The following is a 16495-nucleotide window of genomic DNA, read 5'->3' as shown; positions in this document are numbered from 1 at the left end:
GAACTCCTGACCTCGGGTGAAAATCACCTCAGGGAATCTGCCTGCCTCGGCCTCCCAAAGTGCTGGGACTACAGGCGTGAGCCACTGTGCCTGGCCAATTTTTTGTTGTTGTTGTTTTTTAGGGACAGGGTCTCACTCTGACACTCAGGCTGGAGTACAGTGGCATAATCATGGCTCACTGCATCCTCCACCTCCTGGGCTCAAGCAGTCCTCCTGCCTTAGCCTCCCAAGTAGCTGAGCCCACAGGCGTGTGACACCGCACCTGGCTAACTGTTTCTGCTCTGTAGACATGGCGTCTTCTACATTGTCTAGGCTGGTCTCCTGGTCTCAAACTCCTGGTCTCAAGTGATCCTCCCACCTCAGCCTCCCAAAGTGCTGAGATTACAGGTGTGAGCCACTGTGCCTGGCCAACAATGATTAAGTTTATGCCCTTAGGAATTACAGCAAAAGATAAACATGACAACAAAATAAACTTCCTAAGGGAGACGCAGATTTTTTGAATTTTTAACGTAGGGCCTTTCTTTTTTTTTTTTCTGAGACGGAGTCTTGCTCTGCCGCCCAGGCTGGAGTGCAGTGGCCGGTTCTCAGCTCACTGCAAGCTCCGCCTCCCGGGTTTACGCCATTCTCCTGCCTCAGCCTCCCGAGTAGCTGGGACTACAGGCGCCCGCCTCGTCGCCCGGCTAGTTTTTTGTATTTTTTAGTAGAGACGGGGTTTCACCGTATTAGCCAGGATGGTCTCGATCTCCTGACCTCGTGATCCGCCCGTCTCGGCCTCCAAAGTGCTGGACTACAGGCGTGAGCCACTGTGCCTGGCCAATTTTTTGTTGTTGTTGTTTTTTTTAGGGACAGGGTCTCACTCTGACACTCAGGCTGGAGTACAGTGGCATAATCATGGCTCACTGCATCCTCCACCTCCTGGGCTCAAGCAGTCCTCCTGCCTTAGCCTCCCAAGTAGCTGAGCCCACAGGCGTGTGACACCGCACCTGGCTAACTGTTTCTGCTCTGTAGACATGGCGTCTTCTACATTGTCTAGGCTGGTCTCCTGGTCTCAAACTCCTGGTCTCAAGTGATCCTCCCACCTCAGCCTCCCAAAGTGCTGAGATTACAGGTGTGAGCCACTGTGCCTGGCCAACAATGATTAAGTTTATGCCCTTAGGAATTACAGCAAAAGATAAACATGACAACAAAATAAACTTCCTAAGGGAGACGCAGATTTTTTGAATTTTTAACGTAGGGCCTTTCTTTTTTTTTTTTTTTCTGAGACGGAGTCTTGCTCTGCCGCCCAGGCTGGAGTGCAGTGGCCGTTCTCAGCTCACTGCAAGCTCCGCCTCCCGGTTTACGCCATTCTCCTGCCTCAGCCTCCCGAGTAGCTGGGACTACAGGCGCCCGCCTCGTCGCCCGCTAGTTTTTTGTATTTTTTAGTAGAGACGGGGTTTCACCGTATTAGCCAGATGGTCTCGATCTCCTGACCTCGTGATCCGCCCGTCTCGGCCTCCCAAAGTGCTGGGATTACAGGCTTGAGCCACCGCGCCCGGCCGGGCCTTTCTTTAATAGAGTATTTGGTGTGATAAAATTATTCACTCGCTCATTAAAAACCTAGGACAGGTGCGGTGGCTCACGCCTGTAATCCCAGCACTTTGGGAGGCCGAGGCAGGCAGATAATGAGGTCAGGAGTTTGAGACCAGCCTGGCCAACATGGTGAAACCCTTCTCTACTAAAAATGCAAAAATCAGCCAGGCGTGGTGGCGGGCACCTGTAATCCCAGGCTGAGGCAGGAAAATCGCTTGAAACCAGAAGGCGGAGGTTGCAATGAGACGAGATCTTGCCACTAAACTCCAGCTGGGTGAAACGGCGAAACTCCATCTGAAAAAAGCCAGGCGCGGCTCACGCCTATAATCCCAGCACTTTAGGAGGCCCAGGCGGGCGGATCACCTGAGCTCAGGAGTTCAAAACCAGCCTGACCAACATGGACAAACCCCGTCTCTCCTAAAAATACAAAATTAGCTGGGTGTGGTGGCACATGCCTGTAATCCCAGCTACGCAGGAGGCTGAGGCAGGAGAATCGCTTGAACTTGGGAGGCGAAGGTTGCGGCGAGCCAAGATCATGCCATTGCACTCCAGCCTGGGCAACAGGAGCGAAACTCCATCTCAAAAAACAAACAAAAAAACCCCCAAAAACCTAATATGCCTAATGTGAGCGAGGCTCTTGCTAGGAGCTGTATACAAGGGTAGACAGACATGATTCCTGCCCTCCAAGAGTTTACAATCGAATTGTGGATATTTGAGAACTCTCTTCTGCCTACTTGAAAAACGCAGTCTTGGGGAGCGGGGAACAGTCACCACTATTTTCGTTCCGCACACACACATGTACTCGGTGGGTTACTTTCACTGTTTGTCCAGCTTGCTTACTTATGAGACTTCTTCACATTGGTGCCATCAGGTCCCTTCCCACAATCATAGGCCTGGATGGTGAATGAGTAGTCTTTCTGCAGCTCACAGTCCAGTTTCTCTTTGGAGCGAATGACTCCCTCACCAGTGGATTTATCCACTACCACTGCATCAAAGGGAACATTCTGCCCGTGAATTTTAAATCCACAAATCTCACCTAGGGAGTCAAAGCAGAACAGGTTAGAATTCCTACCACGCAGATCCTCTGCACCTTGCCCTCCTCCCCCCACTCTCCACCCCCAAAGAAAATAAATGACAACAATTCGGCAGCCAGGGGTTTGGAGGGTCCGTGGACAAAGCGGGGCACTGTGCTTTAAACATGGGGAAGTTCTGGGACTTTAGTAAGATGAAGCAGATTCTGGCTTTCCAAGCAACTTGTTTACTTTGCATCCATTCATGCAGGAATACAAAAGAGAGAGAAGAAAATATAGACAGGCATTCCACAGGAGCACTTAGATAGCTCGAGGGTAAAAGGAGTCTCATTAGCACACAGCCAGGCCTGAGAACACCAGCGCTGCCCCAGCTCCTGGGAGGGCTGGCAGCCAGTTTTGATTTGGACCAGAGAGAAGCTAAAACGCAGTTATGTGTTGAGAGAGGAGGAAGCGTGAGATATAGGATCAGCACCATAATTACAGAAATTCTGTCAAAAAAAAAAAAAATCAAAGGAAACAAGTCTTCCTGTGCAATGAGCCTGGCTAAAATTAGGGAATCAAAACAAACTACTCAATGAGAAAGGTAGAAATACCAACTCGTCAGGCATCCATTTCAACAGCTATTTTATCATCCACGATTCAGACACAGTTTCTATTATGGGAGGGACTGGCTAGACTTGCCTTTGTTTCGTACTTTATCCTATCAAACCTGAAAAAGACACCAGCCTGGGAACTTCTCTACATCTAAATTGGCTCACAAGCTTCATTAGGAGTTAAAAATCTATGTTTCCATTCTTGTCCATGGGAGAACAGTATAAATGTTTTGATGTCTATGTAAAACTCCACAAAACTTATTTCACATGAAAATAAGACTGCACTTCTTCCACAATTCCAACTAATAGAAAATTGTTACAAAGCAAATCTCTGAAGTTCGATTAAACAAAAATGTACAGTATTATCCATACAGTTCAAATGGATGTCTGATTTCTAGATATTTCTAACCAAGGGTCTGGTTACATACAATTTCCATCAATATACTTTAAAATAGAAACAAAGTAGGAGAATAAATAAGGATAAAAGAGCATGACAGTTTCTTCTGTTTAAGGGCTGATTCCCAATTTTATAAACAAGTTAGTGGGTTAATATTCATAAGAGGGGAAGAAAGAACCCTTTATCACCTTCTTTGGTGACTGTCACCTCAAAACTCTCTAAAGGGAGAAAAGATAAACCCATGTCAGTAATACAGGAAAGAATGAAGACCGAATAATAAGGAAAAAAGTCAAAGGTGCACAAATTACACAGAAAAGCTTGACACATTATTCAACAATAAGCTCATTGACTGGCTTCTAGGATTGCTACAGCGAAACCTAATCTTCAGGAACAAAATGTCACTTTGAATCCAACTTACCATGAACTACTGCATAATTCTGAAGTTATTAATTTAGAGATGAAATACTCTTAAATGAAGCGTCCTAACACCCTCAGGTGTCATTAGGATTTTTCTTTTAATGAACACTCTAGTGACAAACCATGAAGAAGTACATCTATTTGTTATTTTGCAGTTTTCAGATGTTCATTTCCAACCTAAATTCTCTCAGCTAGATTCGGTAACATTCAACCCACCAGTAGATTTAATGAAACAAAAATTTGAGCAAAAGGTTTTGTTTTTGTTTTTTGTTTTTTTGAGGTGGAGCCTTGCTCAGTCACCCAGGCTGGAGTGCAGTGGCACAATCTCAGATCACTGCAAGCTCCGCCTCCCGGGTTCACGCCATTCTCCTACCTCAGCCTCCTGAGTAGCTGGGACTACAGGCGACTGCCACCACGCCCAGCTAAATTTTTTTTGTATTTTTAGTAGAGACGGGGTTTCACCATATTAGCCAGGATGGTCTCGATCTCCTGACCTCATGATCCACCCGCCTCAGCCTCACAAAGTGCTGGGATTACAGGCGTGAGCCACTGTGCCCGGCCGGAGCAAAAGGTTTTAACCCTTTGTTCTTGAACTGAAAAAAATAACAATGTTTTTCTAATCCAAAGTACCCAACCAAGGCAACAAACATAAACCCCTCCGCTAATGGAGCATCTGCTTAAATGTGAATAGAAACCAGATTCGAAACTAGCGATACGGATGCTACAATTGTCATTGTTTTTATTATACGAAAGCTCTGTTCTACCAAGTCAGTATACATGCTGCTTATACACCCTTTACTATGGAGGAGTGGAAATGTGAACAGGTCAGGAATTCTGCTGCCCCTCAACACAGTGGGCCCTCACAGGTGGCACCTGCTCTCCCCCAAAGGTAACATGGCCTGAATTCCCTTGCTCTGATAATAGTTCTACCATTTATTTCCCCTGCAGTGTTGTTTCATTTTGCTTGGTTTTAAGGTTTTAAAAATGGTATCACGTGGCATGTAGTTTTTCTGACTTGCTTTTTCGTTTCTTTTTTTTTTTTTTTTTTGAGAGAGTCTCGCTCTGTTGCCCAGGCTGGAGTACAGTGGTGGCATCTCAGCTCACTGCAACCTCAGATCCCTGGGTTCAAGTGATTCTCACGCCTCAGGCTCCCAAGCAGCTGGGATTACAGGCGCCTGCCACCAAGCCCGGCTAATTTTTGTATTTTTAGTACAGATGGGATTTCACCGTACTGGCCAGGCTGGTCTTGAACTCCTGACCTCAAGTGATCCACCCGCCTTGGCCTCCCAAAGCGCTGGGATTATAGGCGTGAGCCACCGTGCCTGGCCGTGACTTGCTTTTTCATGCAACTTAGTGTGTCTAAGATTCATTCATCCCTGCTGGGATAGGTAGTTACATAGTTTATTCATTTTCACTACTACATACAGTGAGAATCCACGTGTCAAAACATGTAACGTGCTTAAAACATTGCGTGGCAGAAAGAGAGCACTTAACAAATGTTTGCTATTATTACAATCATTTTCCATTGTGTGAAAATGCCATCAGTTGTTTTTTGCTGTTTAAAAACAATGGTGTCATGATTATTTCTGTCCCTGTTTGCTGCCCCACGTGTACAAGAGCCTCTGTACGCCTGCACTGCACATCAAACAATGTGAAGAATCCAGTTCCTCAGTTACACTGGCTGGTTCTCAAGGGTCCAGTAGCCACATGTGGCTGGTGGCTGCTGCAAGGAGACAGTGGACGCAGAGCACTCCCCTTGGCACGGCAGGTCCCCCTGGACAGAGCTGTTTTGAATTAGGGGTCTGTAAACTGTCGTTTCCAGAAAGTCCAACCTGTTCCTGATTTTGAACAGCTCACACGCTAAAAACAATTTTTACCTTTTAACACAGAACTTCATAACATGAGAAAATTACATGAATTTCAAATACAGTTTCTTTTCTTTTTTTCTTTTTGTTTGGAGATGGAGTCTTGCTCTGTCGCCCAGGCTGGAGTGCAGTGGCACGATCTCGGCTCACTGCAAGCTCCACCTCCTGTGTTCATGCCATTCTCTCATCTCAGCGTCCCGAGTAGCTGGGATTACAGGTGCCCGCCACCACGTCCGGCTGATTTTTTTGTTTTTGTATTTTCAGTAGAGACAGGGTTTCACTGTGTTAGCCAGGATGGTCTTGATCTCCTGACCTCGTGATCCGCCCACCTCTGCCTCCCAAAGTGCTGAGATTACAGGCGTGAGCCACCAGCCCGGCCTCAAATACAGTTTCTATAAATATATTTTACTGGAACACAAACATGCTCATTTATTTAATGTATGGTCTCTGCTTTCACACTGCAAGGGCGGAGGTTGTTGCAGAGTTACATCATTGCGAAAGAGATCCGAGGGGCCCCAAAGCTTAAAATAGTCCTATCTAGTTCTTCACAGAAAAGATTTGCTCGTCTCTGCTCTACAGAGCCACCCATGAGTAACCTGCCAGTACCAGATGTGTCCACATGTTTTCCAGGATGTGCTAATTCACAATATTACATGTTTTGATGCATATTAACATTGCATAATACATTTTAAAGTAATTTAGGTTGCCCAGCTTTAATTTGGGTAAAACTTCAGTTTTTGACTTGGAGTTGACTGTTCTGCAGAGAAAATAGCGAGGCAGTTCCACATCACCTGAATTGACATTAATGATGGTGACTGTGGTCTGCTTTCCTGACACAGGTCTCTCCATAGGTAAGTGCAGATTTCCTGCTTGTTGGTAGTTTTAGAGACAGGGTTTCCCTCTGTTGCCCAGACTGGAATGCAATGGTACAAACCTAGCTCTCAGAATACTCAATATTCTGAATATTAACATTAGCTACTTTAATGAGTTCCACCAACGGGATATGGTACCTCAAATCCACCAGTACTTATTAAATTGCTAGTCAGGCTGGGTCCTTTACCTACAAGGACTTAAAAAAACAACTCACCAGGTTGGTAGTTCGAGGCGGCAGGTGCAGTGTGGGCTTTGCAAAACTCAGGCAGACCTGGGTCTTCTGCACCAGCCTTACAACTGAGCCCATCACTGCAGGGTCTGCTAAGCCATCTGCAGGGTCAGCCCTACGCCCACCTTAAGTGGCCATCTGTGCATTCAACCTAAAACTCTACTTTTAATAAGGAAGACGGATCGGACTGCAGCAAGGCAGGGTGACTGAACAAGTTACAGCTATCATAGTACCTCTCATGAGATACAATGACGGTAGAACTAGGCGCTGTCCCAAGGAGACATTTAAGGGATTTTTAGGGGAATAGATAGGACCTCCACCTCCTGAATTCAAGCGATTCTCCCACCTCAGCCTCCCGAGAAGCTGGGAGAAGCTGGGACCACCAGTGCGTGCCACCCATTCCCAGCTTTATTTTTTTAATTATTATTACTTTTTTTTTGGTAGAGGTGGGGTTTCACCATGTTGCCCAGGCTGGTCTTGAACTCCTGAGCTCAAGCGATCCACCTGCCTCAGCCTCCCTCAGTGCTAGGATTACAGGCATGAGCCACCACGCCCGCCCCAGTTCACAGTAGTTAAATGTATGCTACGGCATCATCACATATGAAGGTGCAGCTCCACCCCTCGCTATCCTAAACTCAGCCTCTCTCAACCTCGAACAACCTCATCGGTTGCAGGGAAGGACCTCTCAGAATCGCCTCTCACATCCCAGTTCCTTTCTGCCCTGCTCCCTCCCACTCAATTCAGCTGGCTCTACTGGGCAAATTTACCTAAAACCCTGCTTTTACTAAGCTGAAAACACCCAACCAGGTTTCCCAGACAACCTCTCTAGCTAGGATCGCCTAGGAATGGGCCAAATCCTTCCCAGGCTCTTTCCCCAAACCTTCATTCCCCTGAGATCATCTAAAATGGTCAAAAGGAACTTAAGATTGAGGCTGGGCACGGTGGCTCACGCCTGTAATCCCAACACTTTGGGAGGCCAAGGCGGGTGGATCACGAGGTCAGGTGATCGAGACCATCCTGGCTAATGTGGTGAAACCCCATCTCTACTAAAAAAAAAAAAAAAAAAAAAATTAGCTGGGCGTGGTGGTGAGCGCCTGTAGTCCCAGCTATTTGGGAAGCTGAGACAGGAGAATGGCGTGAACCTGGGAGGCGGAGCTTGCAGTGAGCCAAGATCACACCACTGCACTCCAGCCTGGGCAACTGAGCAAGACTTCGTCTCAAAAAAAAAAAAAAAAAAATAGAAATTTGAAGGGCAGGCCTGGTAGCTCACACCTGTAATCCCAGCACTTTGGGAGGCTGAGGCGGGTGGATCACCTGAGGTCAGGAATTCGAGACCAGCCTGACCAACAAGGTGAAATCCTGTCTCTACCAAAAATACAAAAATTAGCCGGGCGTGGTGGCGTGTGCCTGTGGTCCCACCTACCTGGGAGCCTACGGTGGGAGAATCACCTGGGCCTGGGATGTTAAGGCTGTAGTGAGCCATGATCATGCCACTGCAGCCTCTGTACTCTGGGCAACAGAGCGAGACCATGTCCAAAAATAAAAGTTTTAAAAAATTGTTTTAAAGGAATTTTTTTTAAAGCAAAACATAAAAATATGAAAAATGCATGAACCCAACAAAGTCTAGATTTGACTTCTGGATATCCAAAGCCATGTGCAGGGTTCTCAGCTGACAACACTTTGCCCTCACTTTCCTCATCTGTGCCTTTGAGAAACCCCAGCTTCAGGCTGGCCCTGCTGTTCTTTGTCAAAGTCTTCTTCCTAATCTGAGGATGGCCTCTCCCACATGTCTCCCAGCTCTCAGGAGACCCTGCTCTGATATTGCAAGTGTTTCCTTCACTCCTTCCGTATAACAGCTAAGGTTCTCTGATTGTAAGCAACAGAAATCCTTTCTAGGTAACTTAGCAAAAGGAAACTGATTGGAAAACTATCGAGAACTCATGGAACTGACTGTAGGCCAGAGAAAGGGACTTGGAACAGGCGGAAGCCAAGGCGGCTGGAGACCAGGAAATAGGAACCACAACAGTCCCACTGCAAAACCACCTGGACAGACAGACCCGAACCGTAACTATTCTTAGCATCCACTGGCACTCCACTCACCATTCAAACTTCGAGGAGGGGCATCTGTTCAGTCTAGCTCACACTGTCCACACACTTGGCTGGGGGAGGTGGGGTAACAGGTTGTGGATCCACTGATCTGTGCCCAATGGGAAAGGGATGAAGGGGCTGTAAAGAAGAGAAAATGGGCCGGGTGTGGTGCCCACACCTGTAATTCCAGCACTTTGGGAGCTGAGGCGGGTGGATCACCTGAGGTCAGGAATTCGAGACCAGCCTGACCAACAAGGTGAAATCCTGTCTCTACCAAAAATACAAAAATTAGCCGGGCGTGGTGGCGTGTGCCTGTGGTCCCACCTACCTGGGAGCCTACGGTGGGAGAATCACCTGGGCCTGGGATGTTAAGGCTGTAGTGAGCCATGATCATGCCACTGCAGCCTCTGTACTCTGGGCAACAGAGCGAGACCATGTCCAAAAATAAAAGTTTTAAAAAATTGTTTTAAAGGAATTTTTTTTAAAGCAAAACATAAAAATATGAAAAATGCATGAACCCAACAAAGTCTAGATTTGACTTCTGGATATCCAAAGCCATGTGCAGGGTTCTCAGCTGACAACACTTTGCCCTCACTTTCCTCATCTGTGCCTTTGAGAAACCCCAGCTTCAGGCTGGCCCTGCTGTTCTTTGTCAAAGTCTTCTTCCTAATCTGAGGATGGCCTCTCCCACATGTCTCCCAGCTCTCAGGAGACCCTGCTCTGATATTGCAAGTGTTTCCTTCACTCCTTCCGTATAACAGCTAAGGTTCTCTGATTGTAAGCAACAGAAATCCTTTCTAGGTAACTTAGCAAAAGGAAACTGATTGGAAAACTATCGAGAACTCATGGAACTGACTGTAGGCCAGAGAAAGGGACTTGGAAACAGGCGGAAGCCAAGGCGGCTGGAGACCAGGAAATAGGAACCACAACAGTCCCACTGCAAAACCACCTGGACAGACAGACCCGAACCGTAACTATTCTTAGCATCCACTGGCACTCCACTCACCATTCAAACTTCGAGGAGGGGCATCTGTTCAGTCTAGCTCACACTGTCCACACACTTGGCTGGGGGAGGTGGGGTAACAGGTTGTGGATCCACTGATCTGTGCCCAATGGGAAAGGGATGAAGGGGCTGTAAAGAAGAGAAAATGGGCCGGGTGTGGTGCCCACACCTGTAATTCCAGCACTTTGGGAGGCTGAGGTGGGTGGATCATCTGAGGTCAGGAGTTCGAGACCAGCCTGGCCAATATGGTAAGACCCCATCCCTACTAAAAATACAAAAATTAGCTGGACACGGTGGCAGGCGCCTGTAATTCCAGCTACTCAGGAGGCTGAGGCACGAGAATCGCTTGAACTGGGGAGGCACATGTTGCAGTGAGCCGAAATCATGCCACTGTACTCCAACCTGGGCGACAGTGAGATTTCGTCTCAAAAAAAAAAAAAAAAGAAAAAGAAAATGGACACTTGCTGAGTAGCAACTATCCACTTCTCTCTGCTCCACTTGGCCTTGGTGCCCACAGTCAATGGCTGGGTGTCCGGCCTGTCCCTGATGTTTGGTGACCTCTGGCTTCCTTGCTTACTGGTCCAGGCTGATTTCTGGAACAAGCTCGTAAGTGTCTCTAATCAGTAGAGTTTTTCAGGGTACCTTTTTTTTTTTTTCTGAGACAGAATCTCGCTCTGTCACCCAGGCTGCAGTGCAATGGCACAACCTTGGCTCACTGCAACCTCCACCTCCTGCGTTCAAGTGATTCTTGTGCCTCAGCCTCCCAAGTAGCTGGGACTACAGGCATGCACCACCACGCCTGGCTAATTTTTGTAGTTTTAGTAGAGACAGGGTTTTGCCATGTTGGCCAGGCTGGTCTCAAACTCCTGACCTCAAGTGATCCACCTGCCTTGGCCTCCCAAAGTGCTGGGAATACAGGTGTGAGCCACCGCGCCCAGCCTAGGGTACCTTAAATACGCATAACAATAACCACACATAGACTCCAAGAGTTACGCTCTCGCAAGTTCCTCACGGACTACAGTAGTGGCTCTCAAATTCTAGTGTGTCAAAAATGGTCTGGGAAGCTTGTTAAAAAATGTGGTTTCCAAGCTCCATCCATAGAAATTCTGACTTGGTGGTTCTAGGGACAGAGCCCAGTGATCTGTATTTTGAGCAAGCACTGCCAGATGACTCTAACACAGACGGTCTACAGACGTGGGAAGGTGGCCCATCGGGGATTCGCAAACCTAGCTGGCTGGTATGGATTTCTCAGGTGCCACTCCTGGAGGTACAGACTAGGTGACCGAGCATGGAGCTCAGGAACCTGCACGCTACACCAGGACCCCAGGTGATCCGGGCATAGCACTGGAAAACCCCATGCATCCATTCAGCCTAGCAATGGAAATCAGGTGGACTCAAGTTGACTTCCAACACTGTGCTCCTCCACACCCCACGCCACACAAGCTGACCTGGTCACCTACCCTGGGAGGCCTCTCCAGTTCCCACCTCTGCTCCCACCTTTCCCCTCCCTTCACTGCCTGTGCAAACTCCACCCACCCTTTACAGGGCTTGAGCCCTGCCTAATGAACCACTTCTGGGCTGTCTCAGTCCATTCAGTGTTGCTGCAAAGGAAGACTTGAGGCTGGGTAAGTTATAAACAAAAAAGGTTTCTTTGGCTCATACTTCTGATGGCTGGGAAGTTCAAGGTTGGGCATCTGCATCTGGTGAGGGCCTCAGGCTACTTCTACTCACAGCGGAAGGCTGTGCAGAAATCACATGGTGAGGGAGAAAGAGAGAGAGAGGGATGGGGGAGGAGGAGGAGGAGCAACCACAGGCTCTTTTTAGCAACCAGCTCTTGCGGGAACTAAAAGAATGAGAATTCACCCACTATCCCCCACCCCAACACCTCACCCTACAGCCAGGGATAACATTAATCTATTCATGAAGGATTCACCCGCTGTGACCCCAACACCTCCCATGAGACCCATCTCCAACACTGGGATAAAGTTTCAGGTAGGGGCACCATGGCTCACGTCTGTAATCCCAACACTTTGGGAGGCCGAGGCAGGTGGATCACTTGAGGTCAGGGGTTCAAGGCCAGCCTAGGTAACATGCTGAAACCCTGTCTCTACTAAAAAAACAAAAATTAGCCAGGTGTGCTGGTACAGGCCTGTAATCCCAGCTACTCGGAAGGCTGAGGCGGGAGAATCGCTTGATTTTCTGAGGCAGAGGTTGCAGTGAGCTGAGATCCCATCGCTGCACTCCAGCCTAGGTGATGAAGTGAAGTTCCATCTTTAAAAAAAAAAATAAAAAAGGCCAGGTGCGGTGGCTCAAGCCTATAATCCCAGCACTTTGGGAGGCCGAGGCGGGCGGATCACCAGGTCAGGAGATCCAGACCTTCTTGGCTAACATGGTGAAACCCCGTCTCTACTAAAAATACAAAAATTAGCCAGCCATAGTGGCGGGCGCCTGTAGTCCCAGCTACTCGGGAGGCTGAGGCAGGAGAATGGCGTGAATCCGGGAGGCGGAGCTTGCAGTGAGCTGAGATTGTGCCACTGCACTCCAGCCTGGGTGACAAAGCAAGACACTGTCTCAAAAAAAAAAAAAAATGTCCACATCAGGTCTGGAGGAGACACACATCCAAACCTCAGCACTTGCCTCCTGAGCCCACACCATCGTTGCCTCTGTCACTTGGTGCTGAAATGCAAGTTTCCTAGTATCCTTTGCCAGTGTTGGCTTGGCCCTCTTACCTAGATTATCAGTGGCTTCGAGAACAGGAACCAACTTTTACGCTTTTTTTATATTCTCCAGAAGACCTAGCATAGCTACCTAGTATTTAACCATTACTGATCCCAAACTCTTCCTGGGTGGCGCCTACATCCAAAATGGGTTCATTCAAGTCAGTCACGGTTAAGAGGAAGCATCTGTCCTAACATTCAGCTACTTACTTAAAATTGTTACTCAATGGATTATTGCCTTCAATTACGCTGAAGCATGTGAAATGTCATTTTGTTTTCAAATATTTTAATATTTCAACATTAAAAAACTGGGGCCAGGCGCAGTGGCTCAGCCCTGTAATCCCAGCACTTTGGCAGGCAGACAGATCACCCGAGGTTGGGAGTTCAAGACCAGCCTGATCAACATGGAGAAACCCCATCTCTACTAAAAATACAAAATTAGCCAGGCATAGTGGTGGGCACCTGTAATCCCAGCTACTAGGGAGGCTGAGGCAGGAGAATCGCTTGAACCTGGGAGGTGGAGGTTCCAGTGAGCCGAGATCACGTCATTGCACTCCAGCTTAGGCAACAAGAGCGAGACTCCATCTCAAAAAAAAAAAAAAAATTGGCCTGGTGTGGTGGCTCAAGCCTGTAATCCTAGCACTTTAGGAGGCCGAGGCAGGGGGATCTTGAGGTCAAGAGTTCGAGACCAGCCTGGCCAACATGGTGAAACCCTGTCTCTACTAAAAATACAAAAATCAGCTGAAATCACTTGAACCCGGGAGGCAGGGACTCCATCTCAAAAAAAGAAAAAAAAAAAAGGAGGCCGCGTGCCGTTGCTCCACCTATATTCCCAGCACTCTGGGAGACTGAGGCAGGTGGATCACCTGAGGTCAGTTGTTTGCGACCAGCCTGGCCAACATGGCAAAACCCTTTCTCTACTAAAAATACAATAATTAGCCAGGCATGGTGGCGGGCGCCTGTAATCCCAGCTCCCGGCTACTCAGGAGGCTGAGGCAGGAGAATCACTTGAACCTGGGAGGCGGAGGTTGCAGTGAGCCGAGATCGCGCCACTGCACTCTAGTCTGGGTGACAGAGTGCGACTCTGTCTCAAAAAAAAAAAAAAAAAAAAGGCAATTTCATGCAGGTCGACCAACTCACTACTGCAAACACAAGGTCAGTTCAGTTACATGTGCTAAACAAGCAAAACTGGGCAGTGAAACGCAGCAGTAAACCCCACTGGCCACGCTCAGGACATGGGAATCGCATTCATAACGAAGAACACAGACAAGAGTTTCACAAGGCCCCTGGGTGGGCTCTGACTATCAGTGAAAACAAAGTTCCCATTCTTGCCCTGAAAGTTCTTTTGGATTCTATCTGTATCATTATGGTTCAACCAATCTCGTAAAACATCCATACTTAATCTGGGAAGGCAGGGAAGAGCTTGCTAGAACACCACCACCTCCTAGAAGGAGGAGCTCTGAAGAGGAAGCAGGGAGAGGAGGCACGGCTTCTGACAAGAACAGAACACATTATCTTCAAGGCCCCAACCCTGTGGCCCACACACGAGGCTCAAGCTTGTAACTCTCCGTGAAATATATAAAATTAAAAAAAAAATAGGCCGGGCACAGTGGCTCACACCTGTAATCCCAGCACTTTAGGGAGGCCAAGGTGGAGGATCACTTGAGGCCTGGAGTTTGAGACCAGCCTGGCCAACATGGTGAAACCCCGTCTCTACTAAAAATACAAAAAATTAGCTGGCCTGTGGTGGTGCACGCCTGTAACCCCAGCTACTCGGGAGGCTGAGGCATGAGAATTGCTTGAACCTGGAAGACAGAGGTTGCAGTGAGCCGAGATCACGCCACTGCACTCCAGCCTGGGCAACATAGCCAGACTCTGTCTCCAAAATAAATAAATAAATAATAAAATGCAAAAATTGTTTTCTGACCTGTGACTACTCAGGCTTTCAGCAGATTAAGGAGAAGGAGGAGAACTAGAAACCGAATCATTTAAATTTCCTAAAACACTTGACAAATACCAAGACTCTGTACCTGAATTTCACCCCAAGGAAACAATCCAGGTGAGACTGGATCTTCATCGTGAATGTCTGATTAGTGATGACTTACAAGGAGCTTCAGTGACTAAGCTCCCAGCATTGCACGTGCATTCATTTCAGAGCTCTGATAAGTGAACTCCTATAGCTACACACACACACACACACACACACACACACACACACACCCCTTGTAGTGGGATCACACGATGAACCAGAATGTTCACACAGTGAGCTGGGCCCTGAGGTGGCTCTGTCATTTACGAGCTGTGTGATCCTGGGCAGACTCATCTCCTCCCTCTACAAGTATCTATGCAGTGACTGTGTCCCAGGCACTGACGGAGGTTTTGGGGATAAAGTGGGGAACAAAGTAGCTTCTCCTGCTGTCACGCAGCTGGCAGACACGCTGAGCCTGGTTCCTCACCTGGAGAACAGGGACAGTGGGCATGTCTACTGCATAAGACTGGGGAAGAGAGGCCAGGCGCAGTGGCTCACGCCTGTAATCCCAGCACTTTGGGAAGCCGAGGCGGGCAGATTGCTTGAGCTCAGGAGTTTGCGACCAGCCTGGGGAGCACGGTGAAACCCCGTCTCTACTAAAAAATACAAAAAGTTAGCCAGGCATGGTGGCGTGCACTTGTAGTCCCAGCTACTCCGGAGGCTGAGGCAGGAGAATTTCTTGAACCCAGGAGGCAGAGGTTGCAGTGAGCCGAGATCGCACCACTGCACTCCAGCCTGGGCAATAGCGCAAGACTCCATCTCAAAAACAAACTGCTGAAAAGAATCAGAGAAAGTAACCCACACCGGGCCCTCAGAGCAAGCTCTGCCACACTGCAGGCACTCAATAAACATTAGATGCCACCACTACCCCCCTCCCCAACATGGTGCGAAATTAAACTCAATGTCATCACTCAAATCAATCTAAGATGAAAATAAGGCTCCAGGTCTAGCCTCTCTCTTATCCAAAAAATACTTAAGAAACTGTAAGAAAACGCAACACTATAACGACTTTTGTAGAAAGATGAGAAAATATTTCTCACAAAATGTTAAGTGAAAAAATATTTTTAGGCCGGGTGCGGTGGCTCAAGCCTGTAATCCCAGCACTTTGGGAGGCCGAGACGGGCGGATCACGAGGTCAGGAGATCGAGACCATCCTGGCTAATACGGTGAAACCCCGTCTCTACTAAAAAATACAAAAAACGAGCCGGGCGATGAGGCGGGCGCCTGTAGTCCCAGCTACTCGGGAGGCTGAGACAGGAGAATGGCGTGAACCCGGGAGGCGGAGCTTGCAGTGAGCTGAGAGCCGGCCACTGCACTCCAGCCCGGGCGACAGAGCAAGACTCCATCTCAAAAAAAAAAAAAAAAAAAAAGAAAAAAATTTTTAAAAGATTCTATTATTAGTAATAGCAGCAGCAGCAAACACTGTAGGTAGTAATTACCGTACCAGGCATGGTTTAAAGCTCTTCACATGTATGAATAAAGAAGCTAACATTCCCCCAACCAGTGAGGTCTGTGACACTGTATCCTTTTAGAAATGATGAAACACAGGCAAAGAAAGGGTAAGCAATTTGCCTAAGGCCACACAGCCAGTAAGCAGAAGAGCTACGAGTCACTCACTAGTCCGTCAGCTCCAGGGTCTCTGCTCCTGACCTCCCTGCTCAGTCTCATAGGGTCCTGTTCTGTG

The 16495-nt window shown here is 47.9% G+C and overlaps 1 protein-coding gene across 3 annotated transcripts in view; it reads right to left on the bottom strand.

The window, feature by feature from the left end:
• The window catches only part of CLSTN1 (calsyntenin 1), a 99125-nt gene that overhangs the window by 28574 nt on the left and 54056 nt on the right, over window positions 1-16495 (bottom strand). For 2 of the 3 annotated variants that reach the window (XM_033228461.1, XM_033228463.1), the window contains exons 3-4: window positions 3779-3808; window positions 2410-2605 (exon numbers count right to left, since the gene is read on the bottom strand). In XM_033228461.1, coding sequence (XP_033084352.1) covers window positions 2410-2605; window positions 3779-3808 — 226 coding nt within the window. The remainder of the gene's footprint in view (window positions 1-2409; window positions 2606-3778; window positions 3809-16495) is intronic. The other variant, XM_033228462.1, reaches the window with a different exon arrangement.

This window comes from Trachypithecus francoisi, unplaced genomic scaffold, assembly GCF_009764315.1.
Source record: "Trachypithecus francoisi isolate TF-2019V2 unplaced genomic scaffold, Tfra_2.0 Lachesis_group12, whole genome shotgun sequence".
Classification (NCBI taxonomy): Eukaryota; Metazoa; Chordata; class Mammalia; order Primates; family Cercopithecidae; genus Trachypithecus; species Trachypithecus francoisi.
This window is presented reverse-complemented; position numbering and strand designations above follow the sequence as displayed.